The 25,257-nt window shown below is 46.8% G+C and overlaps 2 protein-coding genes across 4 annotated transcripts in view; both read left to right on the top strand.

Annotated features, from left to right (window-relative positions):
* The window catches only part of zgc:101858 (uncharacterized protein LOC449555 homolog), a 30,824-nt gene extending 28,157 nt beyond the window's left edge, over window positions 1–2,667 (top strand). Inside the window, exon 6 of the mRNA XM_068011977.1 lies at window positions 2,226–2,667. Coding sequence (XP_067868078.1) covers window positions 2,226–2,384 — 159 coding nt within the window. The 3' untranslated portion in view covers window positions 2,385–2,667. The remainder of the gene's footprint in view (window positions 1–2,225) is intronic.
* Window positions 2,668–5,224: 2,557 nt separating this feature from the next.
* coq4 (coenzyme Q4 homolog (S. cerevisiae)) lies at window positions 5,225–25,252 on the top strand. 3 transcript variants are annotated; one of them, XM_068012824.1, is made up of 7 exons: window positions 5,232–5,422; window positions 5,521–5,688; window positions 13,021–13,117; window positions 15,651–15,753; window positions 18,525–18,654; window positions 23,787–23,880; window positions 24,750–25,252. In XM_068012824.1, exons 1-7 carry the CDS (start codon window positions 5,284–5,286, stop codon window positions 24,910–24,912), a joined length of 894 nt encoding a protein of 297 aa, XP_067868925.1. In that variant the 5' UTR covers window positions 5,232–5,283; the 3' UTR covers window positions 24,913–25,252. The 3 variants fall into 3 exon arrangements, with proteins under 3 accessions (XP_067868926.1, XP_067868927.1, XP_067868925.1); XM_068012825.1 differs by lacking the exons at window positions 23,787–23,880; window positions 24,750–25,252 and adding an exon at window positions 24,443–24,741 and having other exon boundaries at window positions 5,225–5,422; XM_068012826.1 differs by lacking the exon at window positions 23,787–23,880 and having other exon boundaries at window positions 5,230–5,422; window positions 24,750–24,866.
* The last annotated feature ends 5 nt before the right edge of the window (window positions 25,253–25,257 follow it).

Genomic DNA, 25,257 nt, shown 5'->3' with positions numbered 1-25,257 from the left:
TGCCAATGTAAAAAACAATAACTCACAGTTTCACTTGGCAGCTTCACGTGCAGCACTTGTGGCTGAACCTGCCTATCGAGGATTGACCTTCACAATCAGCAGCAAAGGTGCACCAAGAGATTGAGTAGGTTGTTTGCTGCATGTCCATCACTCTTTGCAGATGTAAGGATGCCAAACAACCAACTATGCTGGGTGGACTGCCCAGTGAAACTGTGAGACCCATCTCTGTTGTATGTGATCGTTAAGGTGTAATTTGTCATGTACATATTGACCATGATCTGTCTGTTGCTTCCTGTTTAATTTATGTTGGTTTTGGTTTGAATGTAAAAGTTAAACTTATATATGGGTGCGTGGAATGTGCTGCCAGCGGTGGTAGTAGAAGCAGATACACTAGGGGCATTTAAGTGACTCTTGGATAGGTACATGGATGATAGTAGAATGAAGGGTAGGTAGTTAGTTTGATCTTAGAGAAGGTTAAATGTTTGGCACAACATCGTAGGCCGAAGGGCCTGTACTGTGCTGTATTGTTCTATAAGTGAAATCTTGTCCATTTGGTTTGGTTTCCTAAATTAGGGTCAAATCGGTGGATTTGATTCTTTTCATTTGTTGGTGTTCTCCATGGGGATCACATCAACCTGCATGTCCCTGTCCCTGCACGCTCATTAGCACTGTGCCATTTAGTCTATATTGCCTCTTACTATTTTGTATGATTTTTTAAAGATTTATTGTTAGGATATGCTGCCCATCCCCAATTGCCTTTGAGCAGGTGGTGGTGAGCTGTTGCAGTTTGTGTGGTGAAAGTACATGCACAATGCTATTAGCGACAGAGTTCTGAGATATTGAACCAGTGACAGTGAAGGAACGATGATATATCTCCAAGTCTGGATGGTGACTTCTTGATGATGTTCATATGATAGTCCAGATCTTTTGTTATTCTTTCATGGGATGTGGGCGTCGCTGGCTAAGCCAGCATTTATTGCCCATCCCTAATTACCCTTCAGAAGGTGGTGGTGAGCTGCCTTCTTGAACCGCTGCAGTCCATGTTGGGTAGGTACACCCACAGTGCTGTTAGGAAGGGAGTTCCAGGATTTTGACCCAGCGACAGTGAAGGAACGGCGATATAATTCCAAGTCAGGATGGTGTGTGACTTGGAGGGGAATTTGCAGGTGGTGGTGTTCCCATGCATCTGCTGCCCTTGTCCTTCTAGTTCATAGAGGTCGCGGGTTTGGAAGGTGCTGTTGAAGGAGCCTTGGTGTGTTGCTGCTGTGCATCTTGTAGATGGTACACACTGCTGCCACTGTGCGTCAGTGGTGAAGGGAGTCAATGTTGAAGGTGCTGGATGGGGTGTCGATCAAGCGGGCTGCTTTGTCCTGGATGGTGTCGAGCTTCTTGAGTGTTGTTGGAGCTGCACCCATCCAGGCAAGTGGAGAGTACTCCTTCACACTCTTGACCTGTGCCTTGTAGATGGTGGGGCTTTGGGGAGTCAGGAGGTGTGTTACCCGCCACAGAATTCCCAGCCTCTGACCTGCTCTTGTAGCCACAGTATTTATATGGCTATTCTAGTTCAGTTTCTGGTCAGTGGTAACCCCCAGGATGTTGATGCCCTTCTTGGTGGTGGAGCTCACAGGGGAGGGAGGTGCTGTCAAAGTAATAATCATGTATCCTAGAGATTGTGCATGCTGCAGCCACAATGCACCGGTGGTGGAGGGAACTGGGGAATATTGAGTTCAGTTGCAGGGGCTGCTCTATCCTGGATGGTATTGAGGCTGCACCCTCCAGGCGCGTGATAACTATTCCATCACATTCCTGACTAGACTTGTAGATAGTAGAGGGGCTTTGAAAGGTCAGGAGGTAAGCCATTTATCATAGAATGGTTACAGCACAAAAGGAGGCCATTCAGCCTGTCGTGTCTGTGCCGGCTGTCTGCTAGAGCAACTCAGCAAGTCCCACTTCCCTGCCTTTCCCCATAGCCCTATGATTTTTTTCTCTTCAGATGATTATCCAATTCCTTTTTGAAAGCCATGATTGAATCTGCCTCCAACCAGGGATGGGGGGGCGGGAGGTGGGCAGGGGTGGCGCAAGGGTGGAGGGGCGGGGTTTACATTGGGGGAGGGGGCCAGGGATGGGCGACTGAGGGTTGGGGTGGGGTGCAGAGATGGGGCTGGGCTTGTAGCAGGAGGTCGGGGTACGTTCCAGCTCTGACCACTTCCCTTCTTTCCTTTTAGTTCCTGAATAAATCTAAGGTGACCCACGCCTTGGGCCGTCCTGGACAGGTGGATGAAGTGGCCCAAGCCATCGCCTTCCTGGCCTCCGATGCAGCCTCTTTCATCACTGGCGTCACCCTACCCGTGGATGGCGGGCGCCATGCCATGTGCCCACGCTGAGTGGATGAACCTCTGCGTACAGCAGGAAAGAATCCCAAAGAGGGACATTCGGAGCCTCTTTATTTTCTATTTGCCAGTGTTCCCAGTAGGTGCATTGATTACAAATGCCATCAATGTTGAGGAAATGGGGTTTAAACAAATTTGGTTATGTGATGTTTTTGAACCAGTTTCCAAAGAAACTGCGGGGAAAAGGTCAAAGTGCACTGAGGCTGGAAGCATTTCCTTTTCACTTTGAAAGAGACATCAGCTGGATGAAAATCAATAAAACTCCTGCTGTCCTGAAGCTGTCCTTTGTTTTATTTTCACTGCAGTAGAATTTGGTACAAATTGTGATTAATTTTCTCCTTTCCCTGGGCCTCCTCTGCAGTCTCCAGTCGAAGCCCTTCTAACCAGGTATGGTTGAGTCTTATCCTGCTCCCTTCAGCTGTTATGGCTGTGTTTGGGCTTCCAATCTCAACACCAGGAGATTCTCTTTCTGTCCATCAGTCCCTTTAAGCAGCTGGTTTGGGCTCTGGGTAATATTTTTTCTGCTTTAGCCATCACCAACCATTGCCATTTGGGCCAAACTCTCAGCACTCCTGCCAGCTGTCTGAGCCTCTGTTACCTCTAGATTTGACTATTCCAACACTCTCCTGACCATCCTTCTATCTTCCACCTTCTGTAAACTTGATCCCGTTCAAAAACTCTGCTCCTAACACGCAATAAGTCCAGTTAACCTTTCACCCCTGTGCTCGCTGACCTACATTGACTCCCATTTAAGCAACGCCTCGATTTTTAAAATTCTCATCCTTGTTTTCAAATCCCTCCACAGCTTCATCCCTCCCTACCTTCGTAAGCTTCTGCAATCCTCAGGTATCTGTGTTCTTCCAATGCTGGGTTCTTCTGCATCCCTGATTTTAATTGCTCCACTATTGGTGGCCATGCCTTCACCTGCCTAGGCCCCAAGCTCTGGAATTCCCTCCCTAAACCTCTCTGCTTCTCTACCTCTCTCTCTCTCCTCCTTACAACCTCCCTTTTTGATCAAGCTTTTGATCACCTGCACTAATATCTCTATGTGTCTTGGTGTCACATTTTATTTGAAAGTTCCTATGAAGTGCCTTGGGATGTTTTACCATGTTAAAGGAACTGTATAAATGTAAGTTGTTGGTGGTGTAAACGCACCTACCTGGGGTTATGGATAAGGGACTTGCATGTGTTACCTGGACTGACAACTCCTTGCTGATTGCATTTCCAACGACTGGACGCCAAGTGGGTTGCCCACCATGTCTCCCTGACTCAGCCTTTGGAAAATTTCATGCTGCTCAATGCCTGCATATAGGCTAAAAGTAGTAGCTGGATTATTTACAGGATGAGCAATACACTGAAGCCCTTTTTCAGATGGGGTAGTGGGGGTTTAGACCAACCACCACCCAACATTCTTCTAGCACCTTCCTTTTCTGGGCAGATGCCATTAATAGTTGTCCCATCTCAAGTGAAGTAATTCCTAGACTGTCCCTCCATTGACAGGGTTGGTTTCCAAAAGCTTTGTGTGAACCAGTGCATAATGATGGCTGAGAGATTAAAGAAAGACAAAATCTGTGCACTTAAAATATCCTTTTAACAATACATGCCTTTGTTCAAAAAGTGACAGGACTTCCGGACGAACCAGTCTATCTGAAATCACATCACCAAAACTACAGCTGTGAAGAGTGGAGATCTGGAAATATCACGGATTCTTTTTCAATATTATCCCTTCTGAAGGTGCTGACACTTACTGGAGCTCCATAGACAAGAGGCCATTCTGTGTCTGTGGGTTGTGACAGGGATGTGACTCCAGTCTGTTCAACCATAGGAAGCATCGCACCAAGCCTGATCCAGTACTCACATCAAGTTTGTGAACACACTTTCCATTAAGGTCGTGAATAAGACCACGCATCATCCCTGACCCTGGACACTGAAGCCAATTGTATGGCCCCCACTTAGATCCGGTGTGGATCAGAGCAGAAGCTGGGGCCTTTGCTCACCATTGTTAACTTGTCCATAGCACCTGATCCTGCAACAAATATCGGCCAGAGTGTTGGACACTAAAGAACCTACTAACACTTTTCACAAAAGAAAAATACTGCAGATGCCAGAAATCTGAAATAAAAACAGAATCTGCCGGAAATACTCAGCAGGTCTGGCAGCATCTGTGGATAGAGAGAGAAACGAGTTAACGTTTCAGGTTGATGTCCCTTTGTATGAATGGGTGAAATAGGTTCATTGTCTACCTTGAATAAACGTCACCTGACGTAGAACTCTGCTGCCCGTGCCCTAACTCACACCAAGTCTCATTCACCCATTGCTCGCTGACCTACACGGGCTCCATGTCCGGCAATGCCTCCATTTTTAAAAATTCCCATCCACATCCGTACGTTCAAATCCCTCCATGGCCTCACCCTCCTTTTCTCAGCGATGATCTCCAGTCCTACAACCCTCCGAGATATCTGCACTCTTCTAATTCTCGCCTCTTGAGCATCCCTGATTTTAATCGCTCTACTGTTGAATGAAAGGGCCTCTGTGAAGCGTTTTGGGATGTTTTACCACATTGCAGGTGCTATATCAATACAAGTTGATGACTGTAAATAAAGTAAATACAACGTGGGCAGGGCAGTTCCTGTAAAAAGCTGGGTTGGTAATGGGCTAAAACCCTCTGCTTGCAGTGCAGCACCATTCTCAGACTTTATTTCAGGTTGTTCACAGTTTCTATTTAGTTTTATTTGCATAATAAGAAGTTTCAGAAACACATTTAATTCAGAGCGTCTCTTTACCTGAGATTCCCGGTGCTGGGGCTCTGTGGGTGTCAGGGCCAGCACTGGGCGGTGCCGGGCGCGTTTCGAACTCCTTTCTGGCAGCGCCCAGCTGCCGTCCAATAGCTGCCATGGCGACCGTGCTGAGGAGCGAGGCCCGGGCACTGCGGGGACTCAGAGGCCGCGGCGGGAGGCCCGGCCCGGCAGCGGGAGTCGGGGTGCTGCGGCTGGTAACAGCCGGTTACCCGCCCGGACCTACGGTCCCAGCAGGTAAGGGCCCCCGAGCCACATCCACACTCCCCCACATCATCAAGCGGCCTCTGTCGGGGCTGTGAGCCGCTCCATTGACGGTGGGTTTTGTGTTCCAGGTCCCGGAGATCGTTCGCTGCATACCGGGGAGACGCTGAGCGCGGAGTCCGCTGCTCCACATACCGATTCCAGTCGCTACCGAACCCACATCCCCACTCGGCCGCTCCAGAAGCTGCTGCTGGCCGCGGGATCTGCTCTCATGGCTTTGTCTAACCCATACCGGCACGGTGAGTGAGGCTGTCATTCCCCGGGCTTTGTGTCCCTAGTCAGCCCGGGGAAAGGCCTGTGTGGAGCTGCTGCTGCTGAGGAGGATCAGTTTGTACCCGGGTTCACCATCCACACTGACACATCAACAATGGCCAGAGAAAAATACACAAAACAGCAGGGGGAGGCACCCTTGGAGCTACACCCCAAGGAGTTAACACCCTTAACCCACCTCTCTCATAACACCATAGAAAAATTACAGCACAAAAGGAGGCCATTCAAACCATCGTGTCCATGCTGGCCGAAAAAACTAGCTGTCCAATCTAATCTCACCTTTCAGCATCTGGTCCGTAGCCTTGCAGGTTACAGCACTTCAGGTGCATGACCAGGTACCTTTTAAATGAGTTGAGGGTTTCTGCCTCCACCACCGTTCCGGGCAGTGAATTCCAGACACCCACCAACCTCTGGATGAAAAAGTTTCTCATGTCCCTTCTAATCCTTCTACCAATCACCTTAAATCTGTGCCCCCTGGTAATTGTCCTCTCCACTAAGGGAAACAGGTCCTTCCTGTCTATCTAGGCACCTCATAATTTTGTGCACCTCAATTAAGTCATCCCTCAGCCTCCTCTGTTCTGAGGAAAACAACCCCAGCTTACCCAATCTTTCCTCATAGCTTCAACTTTCAAGCCTGGCAACATTCTTGTAAATCTCCTCTGTACTTTCTCCAGAGCAATTATGTCCTTCCTGTAATGTGATGACCAGAATTGTATGCAATACTCCAGTTGCAGCCTAACCAGTGTTTTATACAGTTCCAGCATTACATCCTTGCTTTTGTATTCTATACCTTGGCCAATAAAGGAAAGCATTCCATACATGTATATATATCCCTCAACCCCACCTACCTACTCCCTCTCGCCATATCCCTTAACCCCACCAACCCAACCCTTACCATATCCCTCAATCCTACCTACGTTCTCGCTATTCAAAAGAGACAAGGTGCGCCTCAACAGAACTGGGACCAATGTTCTCGTGGGGAGGTTCACTAGTGTGGTTGGGAAGGGTTTAAACAAATTGGCAGGGAGGTGGATACCCAGTGTACAGAAGTAGAAAGGTGCATAAAGGAGTGCTAGTGTTAAATGGTACTTGAGAAGGAAGTATTACCATATTAGATAGGAGCAGACTAAGAAGGACTACGAGGAATGCAAACACAGGTTTCAAATGTATGTATGTAAACACACAAAGTGTGGTGAATAAGATTGGTGAGCTACAAGCATAAATAGCCATGTGGGAATGTGATGTCATGGCAATAATGGAAATGTGGCTTAAAAATGGTGAGGACTGGGCACTTAATATCAAGGATACAAGTGTTCAGAAAAGATAGAGAAAGAAAAAAGGGAGGTGGAGTGGCAGTACTGATTAGGGAAGACATTGTAATGTTGGAAAGAGAGAATGTTCTTGAGGGGAAAAAAAAGTAAGATCATACTGGGGGTATTCGATCGGCCTCTGATGAGTGAGAGAGATAGAGGAGCAAAATTGCAGGGAAATCACAGATGTACAAGAACTATACCAGTGGGGATATTGGGGGACTTTAATTACCCAAATATCCATTGGGATAATGTTAGAGTAAAGGGGAAGGAGGGGGAGGAATTTCTGAAATGTGTTCAGAGCTTCCTTGACCAGTATGTTCTCAGTCCAACTAGGAAGGAGGCATTGCTGGATCTGTTGCTGGGGATGAGGTGGGCCAAGTGGACCCAGTATCTTGGAGAACACTTGGGTAAGAGTGATCATTGTATCAAAAGATTAGCAATGGAAAAGAGCAAGGAACAATCCAAAGTATAACTTCTAAATTGGAAGATGGTGAACTTCAATGGGATGAGAGGGGATCAAGCCAGGGTACAATGCAACCAAAGATTAACAGGAAAAACTAACGGAACAATGGGTGACCTTTAAGAGTAGATGTTTCAGGTACAGACTAGGTACATTCCAACAAGAGAGAAAGGTCAGGGAACCAAAGCCAGGGATCCTTGGATGACGAGGGAGATAGAAAATATGATGAAACAAAAAAAGATGGTTTATGATAGTATAGTTAGGGGCATAGACACTGTTCTCTGTGGCCAGGATCGAGAGTCCCGGAGGCTCTGTTGCCTACCTGGTGCCAGGGTTCAGGATATCTCCCTTCTTCCGAAGAAGGGTCACTGACCCGAAACGTTAACTCTGCTTCTCTTTCCACAGATGCTGCCAGACCTGTTGAGTGATTCCAGCATTTCTTGTTTTTATTTCAGGATATCTCATCTGGGCTGTAGAGGAACTTGGAGTGGGAGGGGAAAGATCCAGTTGTCGTGGTCCACATAGGTACCAACGATCTAGGTAGAATGAGGATAGAGGTTCTGCTGAGGGAATATGAGCAGCTAGGGGCTAAATTAAAAAAGCAGAAGCAAAAAGGTGATAATCTCTGGATTACTACCTGACCCACAAGCTAATTAGCACAGGATCAGTAAGATTAAAGAGGTAAATGTATGGCTCAAAGCTTGGTGTGGGAGAAATGGGTTTGAATTCATGGAACATTGGCACCAGTACTGGGGAAGGAGAGAGCTGTTCTGATGGGACGGGCTGCACCTGAATCATGCTGAGACCGGAGTCCTGGCGAATCGCATAACTAGGACTGCAGATAAGGCTTTAAACTAAATAGTGGGAGGAGGGTTCTGTTGCATGGAAAATTAGGAAGTCAAAGTTAAAGGAGAAGGTAGGAGTGCTGGTTAGTGATGAGGCTGATTGTTACCAGAAAATAAAAGGAAGGGGCAGAACGTGTGAACTTCATATTGCACCAAGGAATCGTACAAGAGTAGGGAAATTTGATAATAGAACAAACTTAAAGGCTTTGTATCTGAATGCACAAAGCATTCGGAATAAAATAAACGAGTTAACAGTGCAAATAGAGATGAATGGGTATGATTTAGTGGTGATTACTGAGACGTGGTTGCAGGGAAACCAGGTTTGAGAATTGAATATCCAAGGGTACTCAGTATGTCAGAAGAATAGGCAGGAAGGAAAAGGAGGAGGTGTAGCTTTCTTAGTAAAGGAAGAGATCAGTGCTGTAGTGAGAAACGATATAGGCACTGGAGATCAAGGCGTAGAATCAGTCTGGGTAGAAATAAGAAATAGCAAGGGAAAGAAGTCCCTGGTGGGAGTAATCTATAGGTCCCCAAACAGTAGTTCTGCAGTGGGGCACAGTATAAACCAGGAAATACTGGGGGCTTGTAAGAAAGGTACTGCAATAATCATGGGTGATTTTAATATGCATATAGACTAGATTAATGAAATTGGCAAGGGTAGCCTCGAGAGAGAGTTCATTGAATGTATTAGAGATTGTTTTTTGGAGCAAAATTATGTGGAACCAACCAAGGGAGCAGGCTATTCTAGATTTGGTATTGTGTAATGAGGTGGGATTATTTAATGATCTCATAGTTAAGGATTCTGTAGGGAAGAGTGATCATAGAATGCTAGAATTTCAAATTCAGTTTGAGGGTGAGAAACTGGAGTCCCACACTAGTGTTCTGGAGTTAAACAAAGATAATTACATAAGCATGAGGACAGATTTGGCCCCAGTGCACTGGGCAGGAAGACTAAAAGATAGGACAGTTGATGAGCAGTGGGAGATGTTTCAGGAGATATTCAATTCCTCCCAACTAAAATATATTCCAGAGAGGAAGAAAGAGTCCAAGAGGGGGAAAAAACATCCATGGCTAAGCAAGGAAGTTAAGGATAACAAAGATAAAAACTAAGGCATACCATATTGCAAAGGCCTGTGGCAGGCTGGAAGATTGGGAAACTTTTAAAGATCAACAAAGGGTTACTAAAAAGTAATAAAAAGAGGAAAGGTAAATTATGAAAGAAAACTAGCGCAAAATATAAAAACGGATAGCAAAGGCTCTATAAGTATATAAGAGGTAAGAGAGTAGCTAAAGTGAATGTTGGTCCATTGGAGGATGAGACTGGGCAGTTAATAGAGGGGAACACAGAAATGACAGAGACACTAAATCAGTATTTTGCCTCAGTTTTCATGGTGGAGGACACTAGTACCATCCCAATAGTAACAGGAAATGCAGAGGTTATAGAAAGAGAGGGACTTAGAAAAATCATCATCACTAGGGAAAAAGTACTGAGCAAACTATTGGGATTGAAGGCAGACAAGTCGCCAGGGCCTGATGGCCTACATCCTAGGGTCTTAAAGGAAGTGGCAGTGGAGATAGTGGATCCATTGGTTATAATATTCCAAAATTCCCTGGATGTGGGAAAGGTTCCAGTGGATTGGAAAAAGGCAGCATTTGCTGACAATGCAACCACTAGGTGGCGCTGCAATGGCACATGCGCAAATGCAGCCTGTGCCAGTAAAACATCGCAGTCTGCGACATCAGGCAGCTGCCAGGATTAAAGATGGCGCTGCTCAAATAATCACAAGATGGCAACCTAAACACATGGCAGCACACAAGGGCCGGGGAGGGGAGGGAATAGGCGGGTGGTGAGCCAGCAGTCAGGGGTGTGGCGAGCGGGCGGGGGGGCGGTGAATGAGCGAGCGGTCGGGGCTGTGAGCGAACGGGTGGGCGGCAGGGGTCGGAAGCAGGCAGCGGAGGGAAGGAGGAAAGCACACCCACCACCAGTAAGGTCTTCAGCAGCGCTGTCCCCGCTCCCCAGATCCCCCCTCCTCCAACCCCTGCTCTCTCCGGCCCAGATCCCCCACCATCTGAATTAAAAACAAGAAATGCTGGAAATACTCAGCAGGTGTGGCAGCATCTGTGGAGAGAGAAGCAAAGTTAACGTTTCAGGTCAGTGACCCATCTTCTGAACCACCATCTGCCCGCCTTACGCGATGACGTCCTCTGCACATGCGCCAACCAGTCCTGGCACTGCGGAACGCAGCCCATGCGCAGAGGGTAGGAACCAATTTACGCATGTGCGCATATTGGCGCAGTCGGTTGACGTCAGCTGCTGGCTGCGGTGTCAATAATCACTGTGTTGGCAAAATGCTAATATAATACCCTTATTCAAAAAGGGAGGGAGGCAGAAAGTAGGAAACTATAGACCAGTTAGTTTAACATTTGTTGGTAAATTGTTAGAATCCATTGTTAAGGAAGTTTAGTTTCGAGATACAGCACTGAAACAGGCCCTTCGGCCCACCGAGTCTGTGCTGACCATCAACCACCCATTTATACTAATCCTACACTAATTCCATATTCCTACCACATCCCCACCTGTCCCTATATTTCCCTACCACCTACCTATACTAGTGACAATTTATAATGGCCAATTTACCTATCAAACTGCAAGTCTTTGGCATGTGGGAGGAAACCGGAGCACCCGGAGGAAACCCACGCAAACACAGGGAGAACTTGCAAACTCCACACAGGCAGTACCCAGAATTGAACCCGGGTCACTGGAGCTGTGAGGCTGCGGTGCTAACCACTGCGCCACTGTGCCGCCCTAGTAATAACAGGACATTAAGAAAGTCAAAACGCAATTCATCAGAGTCAGCACGGTTTTATGAAGGGTAAATCGTGTTTGACTAATTTGCTAGAGTTCTTCAAAACTGTAACAAGCAAAGTGGATAATGGGGATCTGGTAGCTGTAGTATATCCGGACTTCCAGAAGGCATTTGATAAGGTGCCGCACAAAAGGTTGATACACAAGGTAAGATCACATGGGGTCAGGGGCAATTTATTAGCTTGGATAGAGGACTGGCTAACCAACAAAAAACAGAGTGTCAGGATAAATGGGTCTTTTTCTGGTTGGCAAGATGTAACTAGTGGGGTGCCACAGAGTTCGGTCCTTGGGCCCCAACTATTTACAATATATATTGATGACTTGGATGCAGGGATAGAAGGTACTATAGCCAGATTTGCAGATGGCACTAAAATAGGTGGGATAGTAAGTTGCAATAAAGAAATAAGAAATTTACATATGGATATGGATAGGTTAGGTGAATGGGCCAAAATTTGGCAGATGGAGTTTAACGTGGATAAGTGTGAGGTTAATCACTTTGGTCAGAAGAATAGAAAGGCAAATTATTATCTAAATGGAGAGAAACTTCAAAATGCTTCGTGCAAAGGGATCGGGGTGTCCTCGTGAATGAATCGCAGAAAGCTAGTATGCAGATACAGCAGGTAATAAGGAAGGCAAATGGAATTTTGTCATTTATTACTAAGGAAATAGAGTATAAAAATAGGGAAGTGTTGCTGCAACTATACAAGCATACTAGCTTTCTGCGATTCATTCACGAGGACACCCAGATCCCTCTGCACCAAAGCATTTTGAAGTTTCTCTCCATTTAGATAGTAATTTGCCTTTCTATTCACTACCCCAGAGTGCAGAGGATGCTGGGACATTGAGTAAATTTAAGGAGGAGATAGACAGATTTTTAATTAGTAATGGGTTAAAGGGTTATGGACAATGGGTAGGAAAGTGGAGTTGAGGCCGAGATGAGATCAGTCATGATCGTATTGAATGGCGGAGCAGGCTCAAGGGGCTGAATTGCCTACTCCTGCTCCTAGTTCTTATGACCTTATGATGCATGTCAGGTGAATTCTTCAAGTGAGAACCAGGCCAAATACAATAAGTTGAGAGGGGAAGTGGCCTCCTTTGTGTTGCTATAACTGCATGAATCTCGCCATATACCTCAACCCCACCTACCCACCCTCTCCCCACATCCCTCAATCTTACTTATGCACCTTCTTACCATATCCCTCAATCTCACCTATTCACCCTCTCCCCATATTGTTCAGTCCCACCTGCACCCTTTCCCCATATCCTTCAACCCCACCTACCCACCCTCACACCATGTCACTCAACCCCACCTACTCGCCCTCTTGCCATATCCCTCAACCCCACCTACTCGCCCTCTTGCCATATCCCTCAACCCCACCTACTCGCCCTCTTGCCATATCCCTCAACCCCACCTACTCGCCCTCTCGCCATATCCCTCAGTGCTATCTCTCTCAATATCCATCTAATTGTCTCTTGATCTGATTTGCACTGTCATCTTCTGTGTCCGTCCCATGTAACTTAATCCATAACTTGCTTCCTTTTTGGGTGATGAAGTTCTTTCCTTTTTACTCCTTACTCCCTCATTGTTACTCTGCGTCCCCAGGGATCTGAACTCTTCCTCACAGGGAACAATTTGACTTTGTCAATTCCCTTGAAGAGTTGAATTTTATCACCTTAAGGGAATAGCCCAACCTCCTTAAACTTTGCTGAAAGGTTTGCTCCTTCGTGTAGTTTTATTCTCAACACACCTAATGTGAAGTCACTTTGTGATCCATGTCTGTTATTTTGTTTGATCTGTTCCCTTTTTTTTGTTACAGATATGGTGGCTGTTCTGGGAGAAACTACAGGGCAGTTAGCAATTCAAAAAATGAGGGACAGGATGCAAAACCATCCTGAGGGACACCAGATTCTGCAGTGAGTGCGGCTGTGATATCCATACTGGGGTAAAGGGCAAGGAGCAGAGGGCAGGACAGAGTGGGTGGAGGGCGAGGAGCAGAGGGTAGGACAGAGTGGGTGGAGGGCGAGGAGCAGATGGTAGGACAGAGTGGGTGGAGGGCAAGGAGCAGATGGTAGGACAGAGTGGGTGGAGGGCAAGGAGCAGATGGTAGGACAGAGTGGGTGGAGGGGAAGGAGCAGAGGGCAGGACAGAGTGAGTGGAGGGCAAGGAGCAGATGGTAGGACAGAGTGAGTGGAGGGCAAGGAGCAGATGGTAGGACAGAGTGGGTGGAGGGGAAGGAGCAGAGGGCAGAACAGAGTGGGTGGAGGCAGATACTACAGAAAGCCGAGAGGAATATAGAAAGTGAAGGGTGAAATCAAAATGGAAAATAGGAAAGCAAAGAGGGCATGAAAGAATATTGGCAAGCAAAATCAAGGTGAACCCAAAGATGTTTTATTAATATATTAAGAGTAAGAGGATAACTAAGGAAAGACCAGGGCCCATAAAAGACCAAAGAGGTAACCTCTGTGTGAAGGCAGAAGATGTTGGTATGGTTCTTAATGAATACTTTGCTTCACAAGAGGGGGACAATGCCGACATTGTAGTTGAGGAGTTTGAAGTATTGAATATGATAAACATAGGGAGAGAGGAAGTATTAAGGCAATTAGCATCCTTGAAAGTGGATAAATCACCAGGGCTGAATGAAATGTACCCCAGGCTGTTAAAACAAGCCAGGGAGAAAATATTGGAAGGTTTGACCATTTTCCAATCCTACAGGTACGGTGGCGGAGGATTGGAGGACTGCTAACATATTGTACCTTTGTTTAAAAAGGGAGTGAGAGATAGACCGAATAATTACAGGCCTCAGTCTAAACTCGGTAGAGGGCAAATTATTGGAATCAGTTCTGAGAGACAGGATAAACTGTTACTTAGAAAGGCACGGATTAATCAAGGGTAGTCAACATGGATTTGAGAAGGACAGGTAGTGTCTGATTCACTTGATTAATTTTTTTGAAGAAATAACAAAGAAGATTGATTAGGGTAATGTAGTTGATGTGGTCTATATGGATTTTAGCAAGGCTTTTGACAAGATCCCATATGGCAGACTGGTTTAAAAAAAGTAAAAGCCCATGGGATACAGGGGAATGCAGCAAGGTGGATACAAAATTGGCTCAGTGGCAGGAAACAAAGGCTAATTGTTGAGAGGTGTTTTTTGCGACTGGTGTGCTGTTTCCAGTGGGTTCCGCAGGGCTCAGTATTAGGTTCCTGCTTTTTGTGGGTATATATTAACGATTTGGATGTAAATGTAGGGGGAATGATAAAGAAGTTTGCAGACAACACTAAAATTGGCCGCGTGGTTGATGGTGAGGAGGATAGCTGCAGGCTGCAGGAAGATATTGATGGACTGGTCAGGTGGGCAGAAAAGTGGCAAATGGAATTCTACCCGGATAGAGTAGAGGGGAGGTCAAACAAGGCAAAGGAATACACATTAAATGGGAGGATATAGATGAAGTGAGGGATTTGGAGTGTATGTCCACAGATCCCTGAAGGTAGCAGGACAGATCGATTAAGGTGGTTAAGAAGGCATACGGAATCCTTTCCTTTATTAGCCGAGGTATAGAATATAAGAGCAGGGAGGTTATTCTGGAACTATATAAAACATTAGTTCGGACACAACTTGAGTACTGTGTGCAGTTCTGGTCACCTCATTACAGAAAGGATGTAATTGCACTAGAGAGGGTACAGAGGAGATTTACGAGGATGTTGCCAAGACTGAAAATTGCAGCTATGAAGAAAGATTGGATAGGCTGGGGTTGTTCTCCTTAGAACAGAGGAGGCTGAGGGGACATTTGATTGAGATGTACAAAATTGTGAGGGGCCAGGATAGAGAGGATGGGAAGGGCCTATTTACCTTAGCAGAGAGGTCAGTGACTAGGGGGCTTAGATTTAAGTGTCCTCTTTCTGTGCTGTAAACCTTCTATGATTCTGGAGGACCAGAGGGCAGGACAGAGTGGACGGATGACAGGGACCAGAGGGCAGGACAGAATGGGCGGAGGGCAGGACAGAGTGGGCGGAGGACAAAGAGCAGAGGACAGGACAGAGTGGGTGAAGGAAGTAGGAGAGAAGATAGGGTACTTCAGGAAGCAGTAGATAGGTGACACCAAGTTTTAAATATTAAAGCCTGTGCACTGGAGGTGGAGGTGCGGGTCGCACAGTTTGAAGTTCTTTAAACAATGAGAGAAGGACGTAGTGTGATGAGTCTGGATTCCAACACAGGGAGGAGGGAGAATGTGTAAAATGGCATATTTGGATCTTGTTGGGAACAGAGGGAGTTGAGTACAGTCATATCAATAAAATAGCAATTGAGGAAAGGAGGGCAATAGATCTCAATGTCAGTGCAGTATATTGCCATCTTTACCACCTGGTATGGAAGATTAGATCGTTTGAACAGATGCTGACTTTGTTCCTGAGGTCAGGATTTCACTGTGTCCCTGGTGTTCTTGTTTGTAGGGAGAGGCCTCGGATCAGTATATCCACATTGGACCTGGCCAGCCTGAGAGAGTTACCTGATGGAACATTTGGCAGAGAGTATGTCCGCTTCCTTGACGTTAACGTGAGTTTGATGTTTTGCTGACCTATCCCGATCATACCTGGGGCAGTGAGAGAGTACTGCAGTAAATTGCACTGTCGAGGCACCATTACCTCCTTCAATTGAATAATTGTCTTTGTAAAACAAAAGCAGAGGCTTGCCTCATGAGTGCTTGCTGAAAATATTTAGGTAGCTGCGTCACTGTAGTGGACATGTACTTTTATAAGGCACAGGGATAGTTTCACTGAAGAGTGTTGTCTAGCCAGTAGTTTCAGTCTTGTATGTTATAGCGAGAATGGGGCTGAGTTTAATCTGGTTTTTCATCAGAACTGGGAAAATTTAGAAATGTAATAGGTTTTGAGCTAGTGAAAGCAGGGGAAGGTGGGAAAAACAATGTGAAGGGTTGAAGATAGGAGAGCTTAAATGTCAAAAGTTTCATGGTGAAAGGCCAAAAGGGAGTGGTAGTGGGACAAGGAAAGAAACAAAAGATGTGTTTAGAGGAGATGTGAATGGCAGGATCCTGAATAGCTGCCATCCGAATGCAAAATAAAGAAAAGAGCGAAAAAAACAAACCAGCAAAGAAACACGGAACAAAATGAGGGCAGTGGTTATGATTTAAAGTTGTTGAATTCAATGCTGAGTCCAGAATGCTGCAAAGTGCCTAGTCGAAAGATATGATGCTGTTCCTCAAGCTTGCATTGAGCTTCATTGGAACACTGCAGGAGGCGAGGACAGAGAGGTCGGTGTGAGAGCAAGGTGGAGAATTAAAATGACAGGTGATTGGAAGTTCGGCTTCGTGCTTGCGGACTAAACAGACGTGTTTTGCAAAGTGGTCACCCTGTCTGCGTTTGATCTCCCCTGTGTAAAGGCAGCCATGTCGTGAGCAGTGAATACAGTACACTAAATTGAAAGAAGTACAAGTAAATCGCTGTTTCACCTGGAAGGACTGTTTCGGGCCCTAGATGGTGAGAAGGGAGAAGTTAAAAGGGGCAGGTATTACATCTCCTGTGCTTGCATGGAAAGGTGCTGTAAGAAAGGAAGCAGGTCATGGGGGCGATTGAGGAGTGGACCAGAGTGTCACGGAGGGAACGGTCCCTTTGGATATGGGGAGCGGGCAGGAACGTGGAGTTGTGGCCGAGGATCAGCCATGATCGTATTGAATGGCGGAGCTGGCTCGAGGAGCTGTATGGTCTCTCCTGCTCCTACTTCTTATGTTCTTACGGTATGTTAAAATGGGAGGAGGTCGCGTCATGTTGGGGATGGCAGAAATGATGAAGGATGATCCATTGAATAGGGAAACTAGTGGGGTGAAAGGTGAGGACAAGGGAAACCCTGTCATGGTTCTGGGAGGGAGGATAAGGGGTGAGAGCAAAAGTGCGGGAAATAGATCAGATACATTTAGGGGCCTTGTCAACCACGGTGAGGGCAAATCCTCGATTGAGGAAAAAGGAAGGCATATCAGAAGCACTGGTATGGAAGATTACATTATCTGAACAGACGAGATGGAGAAACTAGGAGAATGGAATAGAGTCCTTGCAGGAAGCAGGGCATGAGGAAGTGTAGTTGAGGCAGCTGTTGGCTTATAGTGAATATTGGTCCATTTGACCCTTTGGGCCTGCTCCGCTATTCATTCAGATCATGGCTGATTTTCTATCTCAACTCCACCTTCCTGCACCATCTCTGTATTCCTTAATTCACCTTAGCACCCAAACATCTGTTAATCTCTGACTTGAATATTCTCAATATCTGAGCATCCGCAGCTCTCTGGGGAAGAGAATTCCAAAGATTCACAACCCTGTGAGGGAAGAAATTTCTCATCTCTGCCCTAAATGATTGACCCCTTATAGATCATTAAAATGTCATGACCAGGTGCAAAAAAAAAATCAAAAAGGCTAATGGAATGCTGCCCTTTATACATGGAGGACTAGAATACAAGGGGTAGAGATCAAAGCCCTGGTTAGACCACACCTGGAGTACTGTGAGCAGTTCAGGGCACCACACCTTAGGAAGGATATATTGGCCTTAGAAGGAGCTCAGTATAGATTTACTAGAATGATACCTGGACTCCAAGGGTTAAATTACGAGGTGAGATTATACAAACTAGGGTTGTATTCCATGGAATTTAGAAGGTTAAGGGGCGATTGGATCGAAATTTTCAAGATATCAAGGGGAACAGATAAGGTAGATTGACAGAAACTATTTCCACTGTTTGGGGAGTCTCGGACTGGGGACATAGTCTAAAAATTAGGAGTGAAATTAGGAAACACTTCTACACACAAAGGGTGGTTGAAGTTTGGTATTTTGTTCTGCAAACAGCAGTTGAAGCTAGATCAATTGTAAATTTTAAATCTAAAATTGATAGACTTTTGTAAGTCAAAAATATTAAGGGATATGGGGCAAAGGCAGGTATATGGAGTTAGGTCAGTGCTCAGTCATGATCTCATCGAATGGCAGAACAGGCTCGAAGGGCAGAATGGCCTCCCCCTGTTCCGATGTTCCTATGTAATGTGTAGAATGGGAGTTATGGAGGCAAAATCCCTGGAAGCATTTAAGAAAAAATTTAAAGCTGCAATGGGGGAATCATAAAGTCCTTCTGGATCAATGCATTAAGATGGGCCAAATGGTGTGACTCATCTATAATTATCTTGTGGCAAATGTTACTCAGAAATACAGTGCTTAGAGCTTGGTGTACATGACAGGCACACTGTATCACCACTCTCAGTCTGCAGCAGAGTAAAAGCATGCTCATTCTGTAGCAGAATGTGGTCACACATCAGTCCCTTTTTATTTAACAGCGAGTTACTCCCGACAGTCGGATGCCTGTGAAGTTTGTTGATGACGAGGAGCTGGCATACGTAATCCAGCGTTACCGCGAAGTGCATGACTTCATGCACACATTGCTGGGCATGCCCACTAATATACTTGGTAAGTCTGATTACTCGAGTTGGTTTTCTTTCAGTTAGAGTTTGAGCAGGTGATTTTTTGTAAAATTTTCAGGGTTAATTACCTACGTGTACCTGCATTGACAGTTAACTTCCTTACCGTTTAACATGGACTTGCTAGCCCCAGTCTCTTTCACTCTCCACTCCTACAATAGTTAGCAATATAAACCTTAGACTGTAAAATTGTACCTCTGGGTTAAAATGCAGCCCAGGCTGATGGTTTATAAGTCCCCTCTCTTTCCTGGCTGTGGGTCCTATGCAAACAACTAAAACCAATAGATTGGGGGAAGTCATTCACTAAAGCTTCAGTAGAGGACAAGTGGAACACCTTTAAAGGTATAATATCGAGCATGCAGGACAAATACATACTGAACATCAGCATGCACAGACTAAACAAAGGAGGCCAAAAATGGATTAACAAACATTTAATGGAATAGAGAGGAAAAATGATCTCCCATCCTGCAGAGGGAAAGGCTGGGATAAATACAAGAAAATACCGAAATGCATTACAAAAGGCAAAAAGGGACCTAGGTAAAGAAGATAACATAACAGTAACATTCTTTCTGTACCACAAAGGAAGAGGGCAGTCAAAGTAGGGCAGATGGAAACTGAATCAAAAGTGAACATGAGACAGTGAATGTTCAGAATGGTCACTTACACCATGGGAAATGACGAGCAACATCCCCATCCCCATCCCCTACAGAGATAACCAAAGGAAAGTCGGCAACCTCCATGACATCAATGACCTAGACAAGCTATTGGGTTGTAAACAAATAAATCCCCAGGGACAGATGGGATTTATCCCAGAATGCTGACGGGGACTGGGCAGATTTGTGAGGCACTGACACACTGGTCTGAGCAAATTACTAGACACTGAGGCAGCAGCAGTATTTTGGAATCAGGATAATGTAGTGCTCAAAAAGGAGCTGAAACAGACAGAGGCAACCACAGATCCAATAGGAATAAAATACTGCAGGTACAGCAAATCTCAAACAAGAACAGAAGCAGTCAGCAGCTCATTAGACACAGCATCTGTGGAGAGAAGGAAAGGTAACATTCCAGTCATTGTCCTTTTTAAAGACAAACACCTTATAAAAATGAAGAAAGGGAAAGGAAAAAACAAAGGTACACAAGAAAAGGATAGTGTCAAGTGATTGGTGGAAAACAGGGAGGGGTTAAATGACAGAAGTTTAGCAGGAGAGGTAAGGAAGCAGATGAGAGGCACTGAAGGAATAGGGCATGTGCCTGCCCCAGAGAATGTCACTGAGACCACTGCTGTATCTAATTTACATCAATGAACTAGATTCAAACTCAGTGTAAAGTGGTTACATTTGCAGATGATTCCAAACTGGGAATGAATTAGAGTTGGGATACCAGAAATTACAGAATGAATTGGATACAATATGTGAGTGGGCAAGATGGTGGTAATTACATATAAACAAGGGCTGATTGAGGAAGGAAAAATAGACAACACACATACCCCATGGATGGGGGTGAAATAATTCAGGATGAAGAGACCAGGGAATCTTCAGTGACTCAACATTCAACAAGTCCAACTAATGCAAAGCAGCAACTGACAAAACCAATTGGATGTGGAACTAGAGCCAGAAAAAACCCGGAGAATCGTGATCAAACTGCACAGGGATCTGGTCAGAGCCACCTTGAGCACCGTGTCCAGTTCCGGTCAGAGCCACCTTGAGCACTGTGTCCAGTTCCGGTCAGAGCCACCTTGAGCACCGTGTCCAGTTCCGGTCAGAGCCACCTTGAGCACCATGCCCAGTTCCGGTCAGAGCCACCTTGAGCACCGTGTCCAGTTCCGGTCAGAGCCGCCTTGAGCACCATGTCCAGTTCCGGTCAGCGCCACCTTGAGCACCGTGTCCAGTTCCGGTCAGAGCCACCTTGAGCACCGTGTCCAGTTCCGGTCAGCGCCACCTTGAGCACCATGCCCAGTTCCGGTCACAGCCACCTTGAGCACCGTGTCCAGTTCCGGTCAGAGCCACCTTGAGCACCATGCCCAGTTCCGGTCACAGCCACCTTGAGCACCGTGTCCAGTTCCGGTCAGAGCCACCTTGAGCACCATGCCCAGTTCCGGTCAGAGCCACCTTGAGCACCATGCCCAGTTCCGGTCACAGCCACCTTGAGCACCGTGTCCAGTTCCGGTCAGAGCCACCTTGAGCACCATGCCCAGTTCCGGTCAGAGCCACCTTGAGCACCATGCCCAGTTCCGGTCACAGCCACCTTGAGCACCATGCCCAGTTCCGGTCACAGCCACCTTGAGCACCGTGTCCAGTTCCGGTCAGAGCCACCTTGAGCACCGTGTCCAGTTCCGGTCAGAGCCACCTTGAGCACCGTGTCCAGTTCCGGTCAGAGCCGCCTTGAGCACCATGTCCAGTTCCGGTCAGCGCCACCTTGAGCACCATGTCCAGTTCCGGTCAGCGCCACCTTGAGCACCGTGTCCAGTTCCGGTCAGAGCCACCTTGAGCACCATGCCCAGTTCCGGTCAGAGCCACCTTGAGCACCGTGTCCAGTTCCGGTCAGAGCCGCCTTGAGCACCATGTCCAGTTCCGGTCAGAGCCACCTTGAGCACCATGCCCAGTTCCGGTCACAGCCACCTTGAGCACCGTGTCCAGTTCCGGTCAGAGCCACCTTGAGCACCATGCCCAGTTCCGGTCAGAGCCACCTTGAGCACCGTGTCCAGTTCCGGTCAGAGCCGCCTTGAGCACCATGCCCAGTTCCGGTCACAGCCACCTTGAGCACCGTGTCCAGTTCTGGTCAGAGATAAGGAAGATGTTTAACTACTGGAGTCAGAGAAGACTGAAAGCAATATGTACCTGTAAGAGTGTAGTTGGGGGAGTACTGAGATTCAGGGGAGAAAAATCAAAGGTGGCGGGGAGGGAGGAGAGAGTACTGAGTTGAAAAGAAGGTGAGGTGAGGAATAGGGTATTCGGGTGTAGCTTCAGAGCTGGGTGCAGAGACCACTATGCTTAATTTCCTCAGTTACCAAATAGCACTGATCAGACAAGGAGAGGTAGTGTCAGGGGTCTGATTTATGAGGGAAGACTGGAAGATCAGCTGTTAGTTTTGGAAAGGAGGTACCTCGGGTGATTTGATAGAGATACAAGATCATGAAGAGATTTGGAAGGTAAACTACCTTAAACTGGAAGAGCAGAACAGGTTCAAACGAGTTGCAGATAAATTTGGGACTGACATCAGGAAATTCTTTCCACACAGTGAGCAATCGACACATGGAACATACTCGAATTGTGATGGAGCCAAAATCCCTGGAGTTATTGAAAGAAACAATTGACACTGTAGGAGGGCAGGGGTGGGGTGTCTCTCTGGATTGAAAAGCTAATGCATGTCGTTTGGTCTGCCTCATTTATTTATCACCTTGTCGAGCAACTTTGGTAGCCCTAATGAGATGGGCCCAGAGCAGAGAGCTATCCCAGATTCAACACGCAGTGAGCAATCTCACTCCGAGCCATCACTGTTTTGGGAAATGGAGAAACTTTCACACTGCATCAGCAGGGGACACTGCCCTGAAGGCCAGGTTTAGGGACATTTCCTGTAGCTGCCCTGGGAGTGTTTGGTGCAGGATGGGGAGGAGGGTAAAAATGAGGGTGTGGAGTGGTGAAGATATTCTGAAGTTTATTTCGATTTACCGTCAGGGAAGTGAGTGTAACATTGTCCCTTAGGTGCTTGCAGGATGATGATGATGTGGACTGTACACAGCCTGTTAGCTGTCTGTGGATCTGCCTCTTTCTGTGCCATCCCCCCACACTACTGTTTCACTGTGCCATCCCTGAACACTGCTGATTCACTGTGCCATCCAACACTGCTGATTCACTGTGCCACCCAACACTGCTGATTCACTGTGCTGTCCCCCAACACTGCTGATTCACTGTGCTGTCCCCCAACACTGCTGATTCACTGTGCTGTCCCCCAACACTGCTGATTCACTGTGCCGTCCAACACTGCTGATTCACTGTGCTGTCCCCCAACACTGCTGATTCACTGTGCCGTCCAACACTGCTGATTCACTGTGCCGTCCAACACTGCTGATTCACTGTGCCGTCCAACACTGCTGATTCACTGTGCTGTCCCCCAACACTGCTGATTCACTGTGCTGTCCCCCAACACTGCTGATTCACTGTGCCATCCAACACTGCTGATTCACTGTGCCGTCCAACACTGCTGATTCACTGTGCTGTCCCCCAACACTGCTGATTCACTGTGCTGTCCCCCAACACTGCTGATTCACTGTGCCATCCAACACTGCTGATTCACTGTGCCGTCCAACACTGCTGATTCACTGTGCTGTCCCCCAACACTGCTGATTCACTGTGCTATTCCTGCACACTGCTGATTCACTGTGCTGTCCCCCAACACTGCTGATTCACTGTGCTATTCCTGCACACTGCTGATTCACTGTGCTGTCCCCCAACACTGCTGATTCACTGTGCTATTCCTGCACACTGCTGTCCCCCAACACTGCTGATTCACTGTGCTATTCCTGCACACTGCTGATTCACTGTGCTGTCCCCCAACACTGCTGATTCACTGTGCTATTCCTGCACACTGCTGATTCACTGTGCTGTCCCCCAACACTGCTGATTCACTGTGCTGTCCCCCAACACTGCTGATTCACTGTGCCATCCAACACTGCTGATTCACTGTGCCGTCCAACACTGCTGATTCACTGTGCTGTCCCCCAACACTGCTGATTCACTGTGCTGTCCCCCAACACTGCTGATTCACTGTGCCATCCAACACTGCTGATTCACTGTGCCGTCCAACACTGCTGATTCACTGTGCTGTCCCCCAACACTGCTGATTCACTGTGCTATTCCTGCACACTGCTGATTCACTGTGCTGTCCCCCAACACTGCTGATTCACTGTGCTATTCCTGCACACTGCTGATTCACTGTGCTGTCCCCCAACACTGCTGATTCACTGTGCTATTCCTGCACACTGCTGTCCCCCAACACTGCTGATTCACTGTGCTGTCCCCCAACACTGCTGATTCACTGTGCTATTCCTGCACACTGCTGATTCACTGTGCTGTCCCCCAACACTGCTGAATCACTGTGCTGCTGTTTCACTGTTTTGAACAGGTGAGGTTGCAGTCAAGTGGTTTGAGGCAGTACAGACTGGTATGCCCATGTGTATTCTGGGAGCTGTGTTTGGCCCACTGCACCTATCTGCCAGGTAAGGATTTTGCTGTTTTTAGCTTGAGAAACTTTGTTGAGCTCAGACAATGACTTAAAGCTATGCTCCCGAGAGGCAGGGTTGGGTGTTTTGAGGTGTTGTCCCAATCAGTCACTTCCTTTTTGGGGAATCCCACTGTTTCTCATAGAAAGCCTTTTCCTCTTTGGTTTTAGTTATAGAAGCCAGCTCAATTTTTAACCCTCAACTCTCCAAAGGCATGGGGAGGCCCCACTGCTCTTGTCCCGGCCTAGCAGACACAGTTATACATTATCTTATCAGTGGATAGAGATCAGGAGCAGGACACCTCGACTGGTGTTTAATTTTTTTCTAATTTCCTGCTCAGGATGTAGGTGTCACTGTCGAGCCTGGTCTTTATTGTCCTGAGAAGGTGATGATGGGCCGCTTTAAATTGAGTGACTTGCTCGGCCACTTCAGAGGACCATTAAGTTGAGGGAATGGAGTTACATTAAGGTGCAGACTAAGGATGGCCGGATTCCTTCGTTAAAGGATGGTAGTAAAGCAGTTGGGTTTTTACAATAGCTTATTGGCTTTTTATTTCCAGACTTTCAAACTGCAGTGGTGGGATTTGACCTCACAATCTCTGGAGGTTCGTCTCGTAACAAAACCACGGCACTGCTAAACACGAAGAGGGATGTCTGCCCTTCCAGCCCTCTGAAGTCAGCTGTAATGAAACAAAGATCACTCTGCCTGCAGGAGGCCAGAGTCTGTTTGTTGTGACAACATTAAACATCAGGCTTTGGGTCTTGTGCATTCAGATAAATATCTGCTTTAAATAGTGTGAGGATCAAGTACAGGGTTAGAGATGAGAAGACACTGACCTGCTGGTAACATACTCCTCCTTATCACAGGAATATCCAGGTTTTAGCAACAGACCTGATCCCGTGGGCTGTACAGTGTGGCAGGGCTGCTCATTGTGTGATGAACTTCTACTACGAGAATCGATGGAAGCAGAGCCTAGAGTCACTGAGGGAAGAGATTGGGATTGTACCCTGTCCCAATATTCAAACGTAACTGCTTGCCGCACGTAACACAGACGCAGAGATGGAGGAAGAATTGAACTGTGTAGAGACAGTCTTGTGGTTTCATTAAATGTGCATCCCCTACAGCAATCAGTGAAGGAAGAGGCTCAGAGAAGGCAGAGCTCAGACCTGTCCTGGGGCAGGAAGGACTGAAGTGAGAATGGGACTTCTGTGCAGAAAACACTTTCAGGAAATAAAGGCAACTGGAAATTGGATCGGTCGGATCTGTGGATTATGAGTAGCTCGCTGGTCACAGCCTCAGGGGGAGTGTTGTATACTGAACCAGTTAGTCTTGTAGTGTCAGGGCAATAAATAAAGCAACACTGACATTCTCAAC

The sequence above is a fragment of the Heterodontus francisci genome, chromosome 32 (genome assembly GCF_036365525.1).
Source record: "Heterodontus francisci isolate sHetFra1 chromosome 32, sHetFra1.hap1, whole genome shotgun sequence".
In the NCBI taxonomy this organism is placed as follows: domain Eukaryota; kingdom Metazoa; phylum Chordata; class Chondrichthyes; order Heterodontiformes; family Heterodontidae; genus Heterodontus; species Heterodontus francisci.
Note: the sequence above shows the minus strand (reverse complement) of the source record. Positions and strands in the feature narration are given on the sequence as shown.